Below are 17692 nucleotides of genomic sequence, written 5' to 3'. Positions count from 1 at the left end.
TTTACTGGGGCCTAAACCACACTGATTATTTTGTAGTAAAGCATGAGTTCAAAAAGCCTTTTAATATAGGAAGAGAACAGTGATAAATACTAATTTTACACCTCCTTGAGGCTACTTGACTATAGTTTATCTGTGGCCATACAGTAAAAGCAAAAACATGATTGAGCCTTATCTTAAAAATGCCTGGACTCAGAGACATACCAAAATGTATTAAAATACCAAATTATTTTTTAAAATGGAAATCCAAATCAACTTATCCACTTACTCTATAAAAATACTGGTCATAATTTAAAAGCTTAAATTTGCCAACCAGCATACTTAGAGAGTCACTCTGCCTGACAGTGTGGGAGTCTTGGCAAATGACCTCCTGACCAAACAGCCTCTCCCCTCAGGGCTCTGTCAAAGTGTAGGCACAAGGAAAGAGCTGTCACTGCCAAAGGTCAACTTTCAGGTATGTTGCTTCCATCTTTCAGGTATGTTGCTTCCAAGCCTTTCCTTGCTTTTATAAAGCTATATTCAATTTGCAGCAACTGAGCTTTCCCCATTTAGACACTAAAAGAACTTGTCCTTCGACCTATTTTCCTTTTTCCCCAGTACTGACCATCTGAAAGAATGTTAATATTGAACCATGAAAATGGAAATATTGCATGTATAAAACATCAACTTGAAGATCAATTTCCCTGTGTACACATTGTTTTAATAAAGGTACATTATTTGTTTGTGTATACCCATTTTTCCTTTAAGAAGGGCTAACTGTTGGGAAAAGTTAACTGCTTAAATGGCTGCCTTACTTATAAGATGCTATTACCTAAAGAAATATTTTAGCTACTTTGAAGGGTAAAGGAAAACTCTAGCTTAACATTACTAAAACATTTCATATTTACTCTAGTAGTGGGAATGGTGGGAATATTTTGCTACTCCAATACCACTGCCAACATAAATATTAACCAAAAAAAGGGAAGACCCTGGAATCATTACTTAAATATAAACTTCATTTTTCTTGTAAAGTTTCTTTATAAACTGTCCGATGAGGTAATCCTTCTATACACTAACCCCAAATTGAAATATCTCCACTCTTCTCCAGTAGAAAAGAAAATAATTCTAACAAGTGAAATTCAAATGCTTAGGAATAACAATAATCACAACAACCAAGAAAATACCTAGATTTGATTATCTCATAATATCTAAACAGTACTTTGTTTAGATTCATTAATTTTGAGGCCAACACTTACATTTTGTATATGATACGATTTAAATATGGCAGTAAGAAGAGCTACAAAATTGTGAATAAATGTGAAAAAATCATTAAGGTAAGACAGTTGTGGTTCTTTCATCTACATATTGCTTAATGTGAAAACATTGTGCACATAACTGTATCAAAGATTTAGATTTCAGATAGCTCTACACAAGGATTTATTTTATGCCCTGGAATGTATATGCAATTTAAGCTGATATATCATAAGCCTGAAATTAGAGTATATGCCTAAATGTAAGGTGAGGTTTTTAATCTCCTGAATTATTCATTAGCAAAGAGAGAAATGTCTCATATTTGAATCCTTACACATTTTCATTTACTTCACATTGAAGAAAAAAGTACTCTTGGAGAAAACACATTAGCTTAAAAGCCAAATTCACTCAAAGTTCATTTTGGGCTGTTTATAAAAATATCCTAATAGAATCAGAAAAAAAGAGAGGGAGAGGAGAAAAAATTAACACATTTTTTTCCAAGTAAATAACCTTAAAAATGGAAGTTTTAGATGTTACAAAGCAGCCTTTTAAAGCATACACTTTTTAAACTGGTGAAATAATACTCTTAAAGGAAGGATACTGAAAAGTAGTTACTTCTGGGAAGAGTAACTGGGTAGCTGAAGGAAAAGACTAGGAGAATGTCCTACTTTTTACCATGTACCCATCTGTACTGTACTCCTTAAATTTTAAACCAAGTTAATGTACTACCTACTAAAAAACAAAAAAGGTTAAATTCTAAAACAGAAACCACACCCCCATAAAACACTACATCCAATAACAAATCAAACATAAGTGATTATGTTGTAGAGATTATCAATATACAAGACAATTTATAAAAAAAAGTTCCACTGTTTTCATGAATAGGGAATTTTCAGTGTCAGATCAGATATGCATTCAAAAATTCAAAAATTGTTGTAACTAAAATCAAAGAGACAGAAATGAAGATATGCCCTGGAAATAAGTGCTAGATGGGTAATTCAAAGGGTTCTACTGATGGTAAAAACACTGACCATAAAGATTCATGTATAGGATTTGAGCACGATGGGTTCATGAAATGAGACTGGATAAAAGCAATATTTCTATATTCCTGCACTGCTTCATAAAACATAATGTTAATTGTGTACATGTACCTAAATCAATAAATTTATAATTTGATCATTTACCTTCCAAAAAGTTTGTAAGGGGAAACTACCTCATATTTGGGCTTACCATATATTCAGGCATACGTAGTAACTTTTGCAAGGGAAATGTGGTGAGTGGAATAAAGTAAATGACCACAAAGTACAGACTTTCCCCTCACTACTCCCCACCCCTACTAACATATGGCTGTTTTCTTGAGCAATCATAAATCATATATTCTAATTTTATACCATTTCAACTCTTATTTTCTTTGAGAGTAATAATTTAAACATTATGCTGTTCCAAGTTTACTGTATAAATTTGATCACATTCTAGTCATGTTTCAGTAAATAAGGTCATATTCTCTCAGCCCCTAAGATAGATTTCTAACTGATGGAAGGTTCTAAAGCCATCACCAGTCAACCACGCCTCCTGAAGGCTCTGAAGGCACCTTAGCTAAAATGTTGCTTTATATCAATTAAAACAGGCAAGGGTTGTGCCTGACACATATGAGCTATAAATCAAAACCTATCTTATTTGAAGGAAGAATGAGTACACTCCAAAGACATGTACTAAATAATTAAGAATAGTAGTGTATGTCTTTTCTCCACGTTCTTGAATAAGATAAAGTCAATAATAAGTAAGATCAGAACTCAGAAAAATAACTAGCAAGGCACATACATTCCACAGGGACACATTTTTATTTCTTCTGGTCTTTAAAATTGAAATTAAAAAATACATTTGTAAATGTAAGGCTCAACTGAACTGTGCAAAGTGCAACAAATTCAGTTGAAATTCTTAATTCTTTTTAATATGTATCCTTAGTTCATTTATAAGTGTTAGCATTTTGTTTTCATTTGTTTTTATGATTTACATGCTAAACGTAACTGTCTATCATCTATATCATCTATTTCTATTCCTTTATGTTAAAAATGGACAATGCAGTGCTTACTGGAGACTCTAGGCTGCCTCTGTGAATAATGCACATTTCATGAACGGATACCAAATAAACAGAAAATATTCATTTTGTATACAAGGAGGGACCAGCCAAAGAATGAAAATATGGTCATATACTCCACCCAAAGAAACATGAACATAAAAAATAAGTCCTTTTGTGATAATTAAGATAGATTAAATTTTGCCAATTCTGAAACTAAGATGCAGCACACATCAGAGGGAAAGGAGGAGGAGAACCTATTCCTATACCATCTCTTTCTCCTGGAATCGGCATAGGGAGCCGCTTTCCAATGCATTCCAGCATGAATCTTCTGCTTGTGCTAAACTGGTTGAATCTAAACTTTATTTTCCAAAGATAATGTCTAACAAGATATTTTACTAAGGAAATAATAAAAGAATTGGATGTTAAATGAAATCTTGCCTGCTACTCAAAACTAGCCAGTACCTTTGAGGCTTTCCTTGGTGATAGACTGCCAAATGTAACTGACAAAAATTTACTAATGAAGAGGAAGAAACTGGGCTCACAAAGGTCCTGCTGCACGTCTTGTATAACTCACCATTCTTCCTTTCATTCAGAGGGGGTAAGTGTTGACTGGACTGCAAGGAGAGTTCCTGGAATTCATGAGCAACAGCTTCACTTTGAGGACTTGGAGCAAGATGGGCTAAAGATCCCAATTCATCCTCGGTGTCTATTGCCCCTGAATGATCCATTGTGCTCCACAGGGTATACAAGACACCTCCTCTTAAAAGTGGCCTGTTAAAGAGACTGTCAAAATAAAGAAGGTATTATTAGAAAGCACATTTATTTTTCTGCAACTTGCACAAAAGTATTAAAATTGGAAACCTGGGTTCTAGTCTAGATTCATAGCTCTGTGCCCATTACCAACTCATTTGCCCTCTTTGTCCAAATACAAGAATAATATACTTCCCCTCTAATAAAGTACTTACAAGGTAAATAAAAGTTTTTAAGAATTTTGAACAGATTTTAGTGCCATGGATTAGTTACAGCTATTGGTGTCATTACTTAAAATAAGATTTTGATGCATACTAAAATGAGAAGAAAACCAACAAATGCTCATGCATATAAAAAAGCAGTCCAGCTTGAAAAATCATCTTAACTACTACATATCAAGCAACTTTAAATTGGTCAACATTCTCAGCAACTAGCAATGTTTTGGATAATGACTGCTCCATCAGCCTGTCTCAGAATGAGAACAGGGAACAGAAGTCTCCGCTAACTCATAATTAAGTACATGACAAAGAAACAAATCCTTATTTTAAGTCACTAGATTTGGGATTGTTTGTTACCACAGCATAAGATGGCCCATACTGACTGATATAAAAATTGATATCACAAGTACCACAGACACAACAAAATCCCTAAATTGTGGCACTGGCTTAGGAGCTGAGCACAAAGGATGAGGAAGGGGTAAATGGACTTAAAACACTTGCAAGGTTCTTATATTTTATGAGATGTAGTAACTTTTTAAACTCTAGGTTAACTGAGAAGTTAAGTGTAATCCCTAGAGCAGTTTGGCAGTTCCTCGGAAAGTTAGGTATACAATTACCATATGACCCAATAATCCCACTTCTAGATATATACCCAAAGATTTGAAAGCAGGGACTCTTATAACAGTTATTTGCACACCAATGTTTATGGTGGCATTATTCCCAAATGCCAACAGGTGGAAGCAACCCAAGTGTCCATCAACCGATGAATGGATAAATTGGGGTATATACATACAATGGAGTATTAGTCAGCTGTAAAAAGGAATGAAGTTCTGATACATGCACCAACATGGATGAACCTTGAAGACATCATGTTGGGTGAAATAAGGCAGACAGAAAGGACAAATATTGTATGACCTCACTGATATGAAATAATTAGAATAATCAAACTCATGGAGTCTGAATCTAGAATACAGGTTATTGGGAGTCAGGGTGGGGGTAGGGAATGGGGAGTTAATGCTTAAATTGTATAGAGTTTCTATTTGGTTTGATTGTAAAGTTTTGGTAATGGATGGAGGTAATGGTAGCACAACATTGTGAATATAATTAAGAGCACTATTTATATATGCCATTATAGTTAAAAGGAGAAATTTTAGGTTGTATATATGTTACTAGAATAAAAACTAAAAAAAAAAACAGAACTATAAAACACAAACAATGAACCCTATTGTGAAGGATGGTCTCTAGTTAACAGGACAATTAAAAAAGTGTTTTCTCATGAATTGTAACAAATGTACCACACCAATGCAAGGTGTTAATCATACAGAGGTATATAGGAACTGTGTGGTTTATGCATGATTTTTCTGTGAACCCACTTCTCTAATATCTCTAATAAACAAACAAACAAAAAAGCCTCTAAGAAAAACAAACCAAACAAACTAAAAAATAAAGATTTATAGCTAAAAAGCCAATAGGGAAATGAAATAGAATTCTAAAAATATCCAGTTAACTCCTAATGAAAGGAGGAATAAGAAGCAAACAAAAAAAACAAAATAAAAAGAGATGGGGAAAACCAAAAAACAAATAGTAAGCCTAAATGCAACCTTATCAATAATTACATTAAATGTAAATGAATTAAACACTGATTAAAAGGCAGAAATGGACAGAATTGATAAAATGTATGACTAAAACTGATATATTTAAACATGAAGTCACAAAATAGGATGAAAGTAAATGGATGAAAAAAGATACATCATGCAAACAGACCAAGAAGGCTGGCATGACTATATTAATATCAAATAAAGCAGACTTCAAAAACATGAGTTAGGTAGGTGAACTTGTATGTAAAATGACTTCTTCTAAGGAATATTAAAATATGTGTCCTAGGTGTTTCAAAACTATGAATTTTCATTTTAAATTATTCATTCCTATAAAATAAAATCTGTTCACACCAAATTAATTCTAAGATACAGGTACCATAATGCTCTTAAAATGGCAAAATATACAAACTCTGAGTATTATTGATAATGATTTGGAAGATTCTTTAGGCATAAGACTTTAAAATAAGCCCTTTTATCTGTTCTTCATATTGAAGAATTTTATTCAACCTTTTATGCCTTGACATTATGTTCACCTTAAACTCCCACACATTCCTCCAAATTAAGAAAATTATAAGAAAGAAAATCTTTACAAAATGTAGCAAAGGGAAAAGAATTAAGTGTTCAAAAAAATTTTTAACTTAATATTCATGAACATTTTTGATGGTTATAGACTCTATCTATTCTGAAATTTTACTACCAAATTTTTGTCAGCTGTCATTTAAGTCTACTTAACTGCCTGATAATATTCTTTTGCACTCGAAATCCAACATCAAACATAAAGAAACACTTTCTGTCCAGTATTCTCTACCTGAGATGTTAGAGAAATGACATTAGAACTGATTCTTTCATTAGGTCATAATTTAGTTAGAGTAAAGCATTCATTATCATTTTACCTTGAAAATCTGTTATAAAATATTATTTGAATAGAACTGACAGAATGAATGAAAATGGAGTCAAATTACAAATCCCAATAACATAACTGTTTCAAAATAAAAATAACTCAACATTTAGCTAGCATTATGTAAAAGCATGGGAAAACACTAGTAAAGTCAATCTGGGATATGGTTTCTGCTCTCAAAACACAAACCATTTCATTATCGGATATTACATAGCCAGAGATAAGAAAAAAATTTAAAAAAAAAAAAAAAGCAAGTGGTATCACACCTTCATTTGCTCATCTATTCATTTACTCATTCATTTTTTTCTTAATGGAGTCAATGATAACATCAAGAATAATGATCTAAAATTTAAAAGGCTGCTGGGCTATCAGGCTAAGAAGATCCTGAAATAAGTGCTAACATTTATTTTGAACTGAGTATAAGTCTAAAGCCAAATCTCTTTCTACCTTATCTTATTGCCTCTAATGACTAATTCACATGAAACACTACTAAATAAGATGGTATACAATCACTGCTATATACAAGTGGCTCTAAATAGTAAAGAAGTTCAAAGGATATAATGACAAATTTCACAAGTTTAATATATAACCAGCCAAATGCTGACAGGTAGATTTTCCTAATATATTCAACAAAAAGCACTTTAGCAACAAAACAGTTGTCCCTACCTTTAAAGCTTCAATGAATTTCAAACATTAGGAAAACACCTGGCTAACAGCCAGTGAAAATAAATGTAAATTCAAACAAGATAAAACAGCAGACTTGGATAAAAAAATTCAAAGACAAAATTAAGCACACATGCAAAGTAATTCCCTACATTAGAAAAGTATTTACCATTAAGTCCTATGATCAAACAAGTTGAAATTTTCAGGTCCAATGCACTTTTGTGAAAAAGAACTTTGTGTCATTGTATTAGGTAAATTAGTGATGTAAACCATGGGTTGTTTTATGTTGTTATCTGTTCTTCCTTCAAAGCACCCTGATGTCAATTTTTTCAATATCTGATGTAGCACTTCATAACTCACTCACTAGTTTAATAACAAAATTGTGTCAGCAGTAAGTATCAAAAATATTTTCTTAATAATAATGCCTTTTCTGTATAATTCTCTTGTATATGAAATTTCTTAATGGTATCAAGAATTCAGAATTAAGTAATGATAAATAAAATATAGTTGGCCCAACCAGAGGCGCTCCGTGCTAAGCCCCATGTCAGCAAAGCCAAAATCTAAGTAAATTTCACTGTGTACCATCCAGGCGGGAGCTGGAGGAAGAGGCTGGTAAGTAGCTATAAAGACTGGTGCATTTTACCCTCCCTGCAGCAGCTACCATTGCCCCTCCCCCAGCATCATGGTTAGCAGCAATGGAGAATGGAGCTCCCTGCTCCCTGCTCAGCTTGCTGGGGCCAGGATGGGACATAAAGAACTAGTCTTCGGAACTCCAGGGATATGTAGTCTGATCCCAGATCTCTATCTCTGATCAGCTACTTCAGATCTCTAGGAGCCATTGTTCCAACCCCCCTAAGGCAAAGACAGCAAAAGAATTTAAAGACAGCAACCTCCCTCAAAGCTACAGCAAACATTAAAGAACTGCATTAACTGGGCAAGGGCTGAATTTAGAAAACGCTGTGTCAAAAGCCATAGAAGAAGATCCTGGTGTCCTTGCTGGTCCTTGCCACACCCATTCCACAACACAGCGTGGAGCCACCTCGTGCTCCTTGTGGGTCCTTGCCCTGTTCCAGAGGGCACAGACTGGCCGGTGTGCATCCCAAGGTGCCTGTAAGTCAGTGCCAACTTACTGGGTGGAAGTCTGAGAGAATGAGCTCAAATGCGCCTCAAGCCTGCCCTCCCAGAGTCTGTCCTGAGGGCAGAGAAGTGGCCTGGGACAGTGGGAGACACAAGTACGTTGAAAGGGTCAGGGGCAAAGGACTACCTGGATTAAGTCACTCAAAAGAGCACCCAGGAAGGGGAGGAAGACTATTCCAAAGGGAGTAGAGGGGGCATTCACTCAAAATCCTGTGGACTATAAACAGGGAATTCCTAAGGCCTCTAGCAAACACAAGCCCAGGAAAGAAGCAGGATCTCAGCACAAGGAAGACTCAGATAAGACAGAGAGGACCTTGTACTTCCCATATGCCTCAGGCTGATCTGCTTGATAGGAGGGCTAAGCTCTGAAGGAGACTACCAGTGAAAGCAGAATCAATTTGCAGAGAGAGTGAAAGGTGCCCTTTTTTTTTTTTTCCCCTTGGTTGGTTTGTTCTGATTAGCTCCTGGCATTCAAGAAAATCTGTCATAGATACAAACTTAATGGACAGCCCCAGGGACTATAAGCCAGAGTTAACATTTTTAAATATTATAATGTATAGTATGCAACAAGATTACAAGACAAACAAAGATACAAGAAGCGATGGCCCACCCAAAGGAATAAGATAAAAATCTATGAAACATCAACAAAAAGGACCAGATTTTGGACTTCCAGAAAAAGACTTCAAAATGACCATCCTCAATATGGTCAAGGAGATAAAGGAAAACATGAGGAAGGAACTAAAGGATATCAGGAAAACAATAAATGAACACTATGGGAATCTCTCCAGAAAAATACTGGAGTTGAAGAACATAATAACCAAAGTGAAAATTCCCTGGATGGTTTAAATGGCAGATTGGAAGTAGCAAAATTAAGAATCAGTGAACTCAAAGACAAGACAAATGAAATGATTCAGGCTAAGGAGCAGAAAGACAAAAGAAGAAAAAGGAATGACTGTATTAGTCAGGGTTCTCTAGGGAAACAAAACAGGAGATATCTGTAAATATGAGATTTATAAAAGTGTCTCACACAACTGTGGAGATACATGAGTCCAAATTCTGTAGGGTAGGATGCACTAGCCCAAATTCTGCAGGGCAGGCCGCAAATTGGCAACTCCAATGAGGGACTTCAATGAACTCTCCAGGAGAGACTGGTTGAAGAAGAAATGAAAGTTCTTTCTTCTCCCTTAAAAGTCTTCAACTAATTGGATTAAATCCAACTGATTGGATTCTCTCATTGTAGAAGACACTCCTTTAGTAGATTGTAGATGTAATCAGCCACAGATGCAATCAACTGACTGATGATTTAATAAGTCAGCCTTCTGGTTTATTAACCAGCCATGAAATGTCCTTGCAGTAACAGTTAGGTCAGTGTTTGCTTGACCAGACAACTAGGCACCATAACCTGGCCAAATTGGCCCATGAAACTAACCATCACAAGAGCCTAAGAGAACTGGGGACACCATCAACTGTACCAGTATATGCATAATTGGTGTCGCAGAAGAAGAAACAGGGAAAGCGGAAGATAGAATGTTCAAAGAAATAATGCCAGAAAACTCCCCAAATTTAGCCACAGACACGAATGCGTCCATTCAAGAAGCCCAAAGAACCCCAAACGGGATAAATTCAAAGAAAACCACATTGAGATATTGTAACCAAATTGTTAAAGGAAACAGTTCTGAAAGCTGCAAGAGAAAAGCAACAAGTTATATACAAGGGAATCCTGGTAAGATTAAGTGCTGCTTTCTCAACAGAAACTATGGAGGCAAGAAGACACAGGTACAAAATATTTAAAGTGCTCAAAGAAAACAACTATCAAACAAGAGTTTTACATCTGGTAAGACTTTCTTTTCAAAATGAGGGAGAGGAGGCGGGGCAAGATGGCAGACTGGTGAGCTGTATGTTTTAGTTACTCCTCCAGGAAAGTAGGTAGAAAGCCAGGAACTGCGTGGACTGGACACCACAGAGCAATCTGACTTTGGGCATACTTCATACAACACTCATGAAAATGTGGAACTGCTGAGATCAGCGAAATCTGTAAGTTTTTGTGGCCAGGGGACCCGCACCCCTCCCTGCCAGGCTCAGTCCCGTGGGAGGAGGGGCTGTCACCGCCGGGAAGGAGAAGGGAGAACTGCAGTGGCAGCCCTTATTGGAAACTCATTCTACTGATCCAAACTACAACCATAGACAGACTGAGACCAGACACCAGAGAATCTGAGAGCAGCCAGCCCAGCAGAGAGGAGACAGGCATAGAAAAAAACAGCACGAAAAACTCTAAAATAAAAGCGGATGCTTTTTGGAGTTCTGGTGAACATAGAAAGGGGAAGGGCAGAGCTCAGGCCCTGAGGCTCATATGCAAATCCAGAAGAAAAGCTGATCTCTCTGCCCTGTGGACCTTTCCTTAATGGCCCTAATTGCTTTGTCTCTTAGCATTTCAATAACCCATTAGATCTGTGAGGAGGGCCCTTTTTTTTTTGCTTTTTTTAATCCTTTTTTCTTTTTCTTAAACAATTACTCTAAGAAGCCCAATAGAAAAAGCTTCAAAGACTTGCAATTTGGGCAGGTCAAGACAAGAGCAGAACTAAGAGAGCTCTGAGACAAAAGGCAATAATCCAGTGGCTGAGAAAATTCACTAAACACCACAACTTCCAAAGAAAAGGGGGGTGTCTGCTCACAGCCATCATCCTAGTGGACAGGAAACACTCCCGCCCATCGCAAGCCCCATAGCCCAGAGCTGCCCCAGACAACCCAGTGTGACGGAAGTGCTTCAAATAACAGGCACACACCACAAAACTGGGCGTGGACATTAGCCTTCCCTGCAACCTCAGCTGATTGTCCCAGAGTTGCGAAGGTGGAGCAGTGTGAATTAACAAAGCCCCATTTAGCCATCATTTCAGCAGACTGGGAGCCTCCCTACACAGCCCAGCAGCCCAGAACCGCCCTGGGGGGACGGCACTCACCTGTGACATAGCACAGTCATCCCTCAACAGAGGACCAGGGGGTGCACGGCCTGGAAGAGGGACCCACTCACAAGTCTCAGGGGCCACATGCCAATACCAAGGACTTGTGGGTCAGTAGCAGAGACAAACTGTGGCAGGACTGAACTGAAGGATTACATTATTGCAGCAGCTTTAAAACTCTAGGATCACCAGGGAGATTTGATTGTTAGAGCCACCCCCCTTCCCTGACTGCCCAGAAACACGCCCCATATACAGGGTGGGCAACACCATCTACACACGCAAGCTTGGTACACCAATTGGACCCCACAAGACTCACTCCCCCACTCACCACAAAGGCAAAGCAGGGGAGAACTGGCTTGTGGAGAACAGGTGGCTCATGGACGCCACCTGCTGGTTAGTTAGAGAAAGTGTACTCCACGAAGCTGTAGATCTGATAAATTAGAGATAAGGACTTCAATTGGTCTGCAAATCCTAAAAGAACCCTATCAAGTTCAGCAAATGCCAAGAGGCCAAAAACAACAGAAAATTATAAAGCATATGAAAAAACCAGATGACATGAATAACCCAAGCCCAAACACCCAAATCAAAAGATCAGAAGAGACACAGCACCTAGAGCAGCTACTCAAAGAACTAAAGATGAACAATGAGACCATAGTACGGGATACAAAGGAAATCAAGAAGACCCTAGAAGAGCATAAAGAAGACATTGCAAGACTAAATAAAAAAACGGATGATCTTATGGAAATTAAAGAAACTGTTGACCAAATTAAAAAGATTCTGGACACTCATAGTACAAGACTAGAGGAAGTTGAACAACGAATCAGTGACCTGGAAGATGACAGAATGGAAAATGAAAGCATAAAAGAAAGAATGGGGAAAAATATGGGAAAAATCGAAACGGACCTCAGGGATATGATAGATAATATAAAACGTCCGAATATAAGACTCACAGGTGTTCCAGAAGGGGAAGAAAAGGGTAAAGGTCTAGGAAGAGTATTCAAAGAAATTGTTGGGGAAAACTTCCCAAATCTTCTAAACAACATAAATACACAAATCATAAATGCTCAGCGAACTCCAAAAAGAATAAATCCAAATAAACCCACTCCGAGACATATTCTGATCACACTGTCAAACACGGAAGAGAAGGAGCAAGTTCTGAAAGCAGCAAGAGAAAAGCAATTCAACACATACAAAGGAAACAGCATAAGACTAAGTAGTGACTACTCAGCAGCCACCACGGAGGTGAGAAGGCAGTGGCACGATATATTTAAAATTCTGAGTGAGAAAAATTTCCAACCAAGGATACTTTATCCAGCAAAGCTCTCCTTTAAATTTGAGGGAGAGCTTAAATTTTTCACAGACAAACAAATGCTGAGAGAATTTGCTAACAAGAGACCTGCCCTACTGGAGATACTAAAGGGAGCCCTACAGACAGAGAAACAAAGAAAGGACAGAGAGACTTGGAGAAAGGTTCAGTACTAAAGAGATTCGGTATGGGTACAATAAACGATATTAATAGAGAGAGGGGAAAATATATATATGACAAACATAAACCAAAGGATAAGATGGCTGATTCAAGAAATGCCTTCACGGTTATAACGTTGAATGTAAATGGATTAAACTCCCCAATTAAAAGAAATAGATTCGCAGAATGGATCAAAAAAAAATGAACCATCAATATGTTGCATACAAGAGACTCATCTTAGACACAGGGACACAAAGAAATTGAAAGTGAAAGGATGGAAAAAAATATTTCATGCCAGCTACAGCCAAAAGAAAGCAGGTGTAGCAATATTAATCTCAGATAAAATAGACTTCAAATGCAGGGATGTTTTGAGAGACAAAGAAGGCCACTACGTACTAATAAAAGGGGCAATTCAGCAAGAAGAAATAACAATCATAAATGTCTACGCACCCAATCAAGGTGCCACAAAATACATGAGAGAAACACTGGAAAAACTAAAGGAAGCAATTGATGTTTCCACAATAATTGTGGGAGACTTCAACACATCACTCTCTCCTATAGATAGATCAACCAGACGGAAGACCAATAAGGAAATTGAAAAACCTAAACAATCTGATAAATGAATTAGATTTAACAGACATATACAGAACATTACATCCCAAATCACCAGGATACACATACTTTTCTAGTGCTCATGGAACTTTCTCCAGAATAGATCATATGCTGGGACATAAAACAAGCCTCAATAAATTTAAAAAGATTGAAATTATTCAAAGCACATTCTCTGACCACAATGGAATACAATTAGAAGTCAATAACCATCAGAGACTTAGAAAATTCACAAATACCTGGAGGTTAAACAACACACTTCTAAACAATCAGTGGGTTAAAGAAGAAATAGCAAGAGAAATTGCTAAATATATAGAGACCAATGAAAATGAGAACACAACATACCAAAACCTATGGGATGCAGCAAAAGCAGTGCTAAGGGGAAAATTTATAGCACTAAACGCATATATTAAAAAGGAAGAAAGAGCCAAAATCAAAGAACTAATGGATCAACTGAAGAAGCTAGAAAATGAACAGCAAACCAATCCTAAACCAAGTACAAGAAAAGAAATAACAAGGATTAAAGCACAAATAAATGACATAGAGAACAAAAACACAATAGAGAGGATAAATATCACCAAAAGTTGGTTCTTCAAGAAGATCTACAAGATTGACAAGCCCCTAGCTACACTGACAAAATCAAAAAGAGAGAAGACCCATGTAAACAAAATAATGAATGAAGAAGGTGACATAACTGCAGAACCTGAAGAAATTAAAAAAAATTCTAAGAGGATACTATGAACAACTGTATGGCAACAAATTGGATAACGTAGAGGAAATGGACAATTTCCTGGATACATATGAACAACCTAGACAGACCAGAGAAGAAATAGAAGACCTCAATCAACCCATCACAAGCAAAGAGATCCAATCAGTCATCAAAAATCTTCCCACAAATAAATGCCCAGGGCCAGATGGCTTCACAGGGGAATTCTACCAAACTTTCCGGAAAGAACTGACACCAATCTTACTCAAACTCTTTCAAAACATTGAAGAAAATGGAACACTACCTAACTCATTTTATGAAGCTAACATCAATCTAATACCAAAACCAGGCAAAGATGCTACAAAAAAAGGAAAACTACCGGCCAATCTCCCTAATGAATATAGATGCAAAAATCCTCAACAAAATACTTGCAAATCGAATCCAAAGACACATTAAAAAAATCATACACCATGACCAAGTGGGGTTCATTCCAGGCATGCAAGGATGGTTCAACATAAGAAAATCAATCAATGTATTACAACACATTAAGAAGTCAAAAGGCAAAAATCAATTGATCATCTCAATAGATGCTGAAAAAGCATTTGACAAAATCCAACATCCCTTTTTGATAAAAACACTTCAAAAGGTAGGAATTGAAGGAAACTTCCTCAATATGATAAAGAGCATATATGAAAAACCCACAGCCAGCATAGTACTCAATGGTGAGAGACTGAAAGCCTTCCCTGTAAGATCAGGAACAAGACAAGGATGCCCGCTGTCACCACTGTTATTCAACATTGTGCTGGAAGTGCTAGCCAGGGCAATCCGGCAAGACAAAGAAATAAAAGGCATCCAAATTGGAAAAGAAGAAGTAAAACTGTCATTGTTTGCAGATGATATGATCTTATATCTAGAAAACCCTGAGAAATCGACGATACAGCTACTAGAGCTAATAAACAAATTTAGCAAAGTAGCGGGATACAAGGTTAATGCACATAAGTCAGTAATGTTTCTATATGCTAGAAATGAACAAACTGAAGAGACACTCAAGAAAAAGATACCATTTTCAATAGCAACTAGAAAAATCAAGTACCTAGGAATAAACTTAACCAAAGATGTAAAAGACCTATACAAAGAAAACTACATAACTCTACTAAAAGAAATAGAAGGGGACCTTAAAAGATGGAAAAATATTCCATGTTCATGGATAGGAAGACTAAATGTCATTAAGATGTCAATTCTACCCAAACTCATCTACAGATTCAATGCAATCCCAATCAAAATTCCAACAACCTACTTTGCAGACTTGGAAAAGCTAGTTATCAAATTTATTTGGAAAGGGAAGATGCCTCGAATTGCTAAAGACACTCTAAAAAAGAAAAACGAAGTGGGAGGACTTCCACTCCCTGACTTTGAAGCTTATTATAAAGCCACAGTTGCCAAAACAGCATGGTACTGGCACAAAGATAGACATATAGATCAATGGAATCGAATTGAGAATTCAGAGATAGACCCTCAGATCTATGGCCGACTGATCTTTGATAAGGTCCCCAAAGTCACTGAACTGAGTCATAATGGTCTTTTCAACAAATGGCGCTGAGAGAGTTGGATATCCATATCCAAAAGAATGAAAGAGGACCCCTACCTCACCCCCTACACAAAAATTAACTCAAAATGGACCAAAGATCTCAATATAAAAGAAAGTACCATAAAACTCCTAGAAGATAATGTAGGAAAACATCAAGACCTCGTATTAGGTGGCCACTTCCTAGACTTTACACCCAAAGCACAAGCAACAAAAGAAAAAATAGATAAATGGGAACTCCTCAAGCTTAGAAGTTTCTGCACCTCAAAGGAATTTCTCAAAAAGGTAAAGAGGCAGCCAACTCAATGGGAAAAAAATTTTGGAAACCATGTATCTGACAAAAGACTGATATCTTGCATATATTAAGAAATCCTACAACTCAATGACAATAGTACAGACAGCCCAATTATAAAATGGGCAAAAGATATGAAAAGACAGTTCTCTGAAGAGAAAATACAAATGGCCAAGAAACACATGAAAAAATGTTCAGCTTCACTAGCTATTAGAGAGATGCAAATTAAGACCACAATGAGATACCATCTAACACCGGTTAGAATGGCTGCCATTAAACAAACAGGAAACTACAAATGCTGGAGGGGATGTGGAGAAATTGGAACTCTTATTCATTGTTGGTGGGACTGTATAATGGTTCAGCCACTCTGGAAGTCAGTCTGGCAGTTCCTTAGAAAACTAGATATAGAGTTTCCGTTCGATCCAGCGATTGCACTTCTCGGTATATACCCGGAAGATCGGAAAGCAGTGACACGAACAGATATCTGCACGCCAATGTTCATAGCAGCATTATTCACAATTGCCAAGAGATGGAAACAACCCAAATGTCCTTCAACAGATGAGTGGATAAATAAAATGTGGTATATACACACGATGGAATACTACATGGCAGTAAGAAGGAACGATCTCGTGAAACATACGAGAACATGGATGAACCTTGAAGACATAATGCTGAGCGAAAGCCAGGCACAAAAAGAGAAATATTATATGCTACCACTAATGTGAACTTTGAAAAATGTAAAACAAATGGTTTATAATGTAGAACGTAGGGGAACTAGCGATAGAGAGCAATTAAGGAAGGGGGAACAATAATCCAAGAAGAACAGATAAGCTATTTAACATTCTGGTGATGCCCAGGAATGACTATGGTCTGTTAATTTCTGATGGATATAGTAGGAACAAGTTCACAGAAATGTTGTTATATTAGGTAACTTTCTTGGGGTAAAGTAGGAACAGGTTGGAAGTAAAGCAGTTATCTTAGGTTAGTTGTCTTTTTCTTACTCCCTTGTTATGATGTCTTTGAAATGTTCTTTTATTGTATTTTTTTTTCATACAGTTGATTTAAGAAAGAAAAAAAGTTAAAAAAAAAAAGGGGGGGGGGGAATATGTAGTGCCCCCTGGAGGAGCCTGTGGAGAATGCAGGGGTATTGGCCTATCCCACCTCGATGGTTGCTAACATGACCACAGACATAGGGGACTGGTGGTTTGATGGGTTGAGCCCTCTACCATAGGTTTTACCCTTGGGAAGACGGTTGCTGTAAAGGAGAGACTAGGCCTCCCTATATTTGTGCCTAAGAGCCTCCTCCCGAATGCCTCTTTGTTGCTCAGATGTGGCCCTCTCTCTCTAGCTAAGCCAACTTGAAAGGTGAAATCACTGCCCTCCCCCCTACGTGGGATCAGACACCCAGGGGAGTGAATCTCCCTGGCAATGTGGAATATGACTCCCGGGGAGGAATCTAGACCTGGCATCGTGGGACGGAGAACATCTTCTTGACCAAAAGGGGGAT

At 37.2% G+C, this 17692-nt stretch overlaps 1 protein-coding gene across 5 annotated transcripts in view; it reads right to left on the bottom strand.

Annotated features, from left to right (window-relative positions):
- Positions 1-17692, bottom strand: part of MRTFB (myocardin related transcription factor B) — a 241182-nt gene that overhangs the window by 134046 nt on the left and 89444 nt on the right. For all 5 annotated transcript variants that reach the window (XR_005213507.1, XM_037813867.1, XM_037813868.1 and 2 more), the window contains one exon: positions 3882-4090. Coding sequence is in view for 4 of the 5 variants with exons in the window: in XM_037813867.1 (XP_037669795.1) it covers positions 3882-4035 (154 nt within the window). In the remaining variant the exon portion in view is untranslated. The remainder of the gene's footprint in view (positions 1-3881; positions 4091-17692) is intronic.

Source organism: Choloepus didactylus, chromosome 21, assembly GCF_015220235.1.
Source record: "Choloepus didactylus isolate mChoDid1 chromosome 21, mChoDid1.pri, whole genome shotgun sequence".
NCBI lineage: Eukaryota > Metazoa > Chordata > Mammalia > Pilosa > Megalonychidae > Choloepus > Choloepus didactylus.
This window is presented reverse-complemented; position numbering and strand designations above follow the sequence as displayed.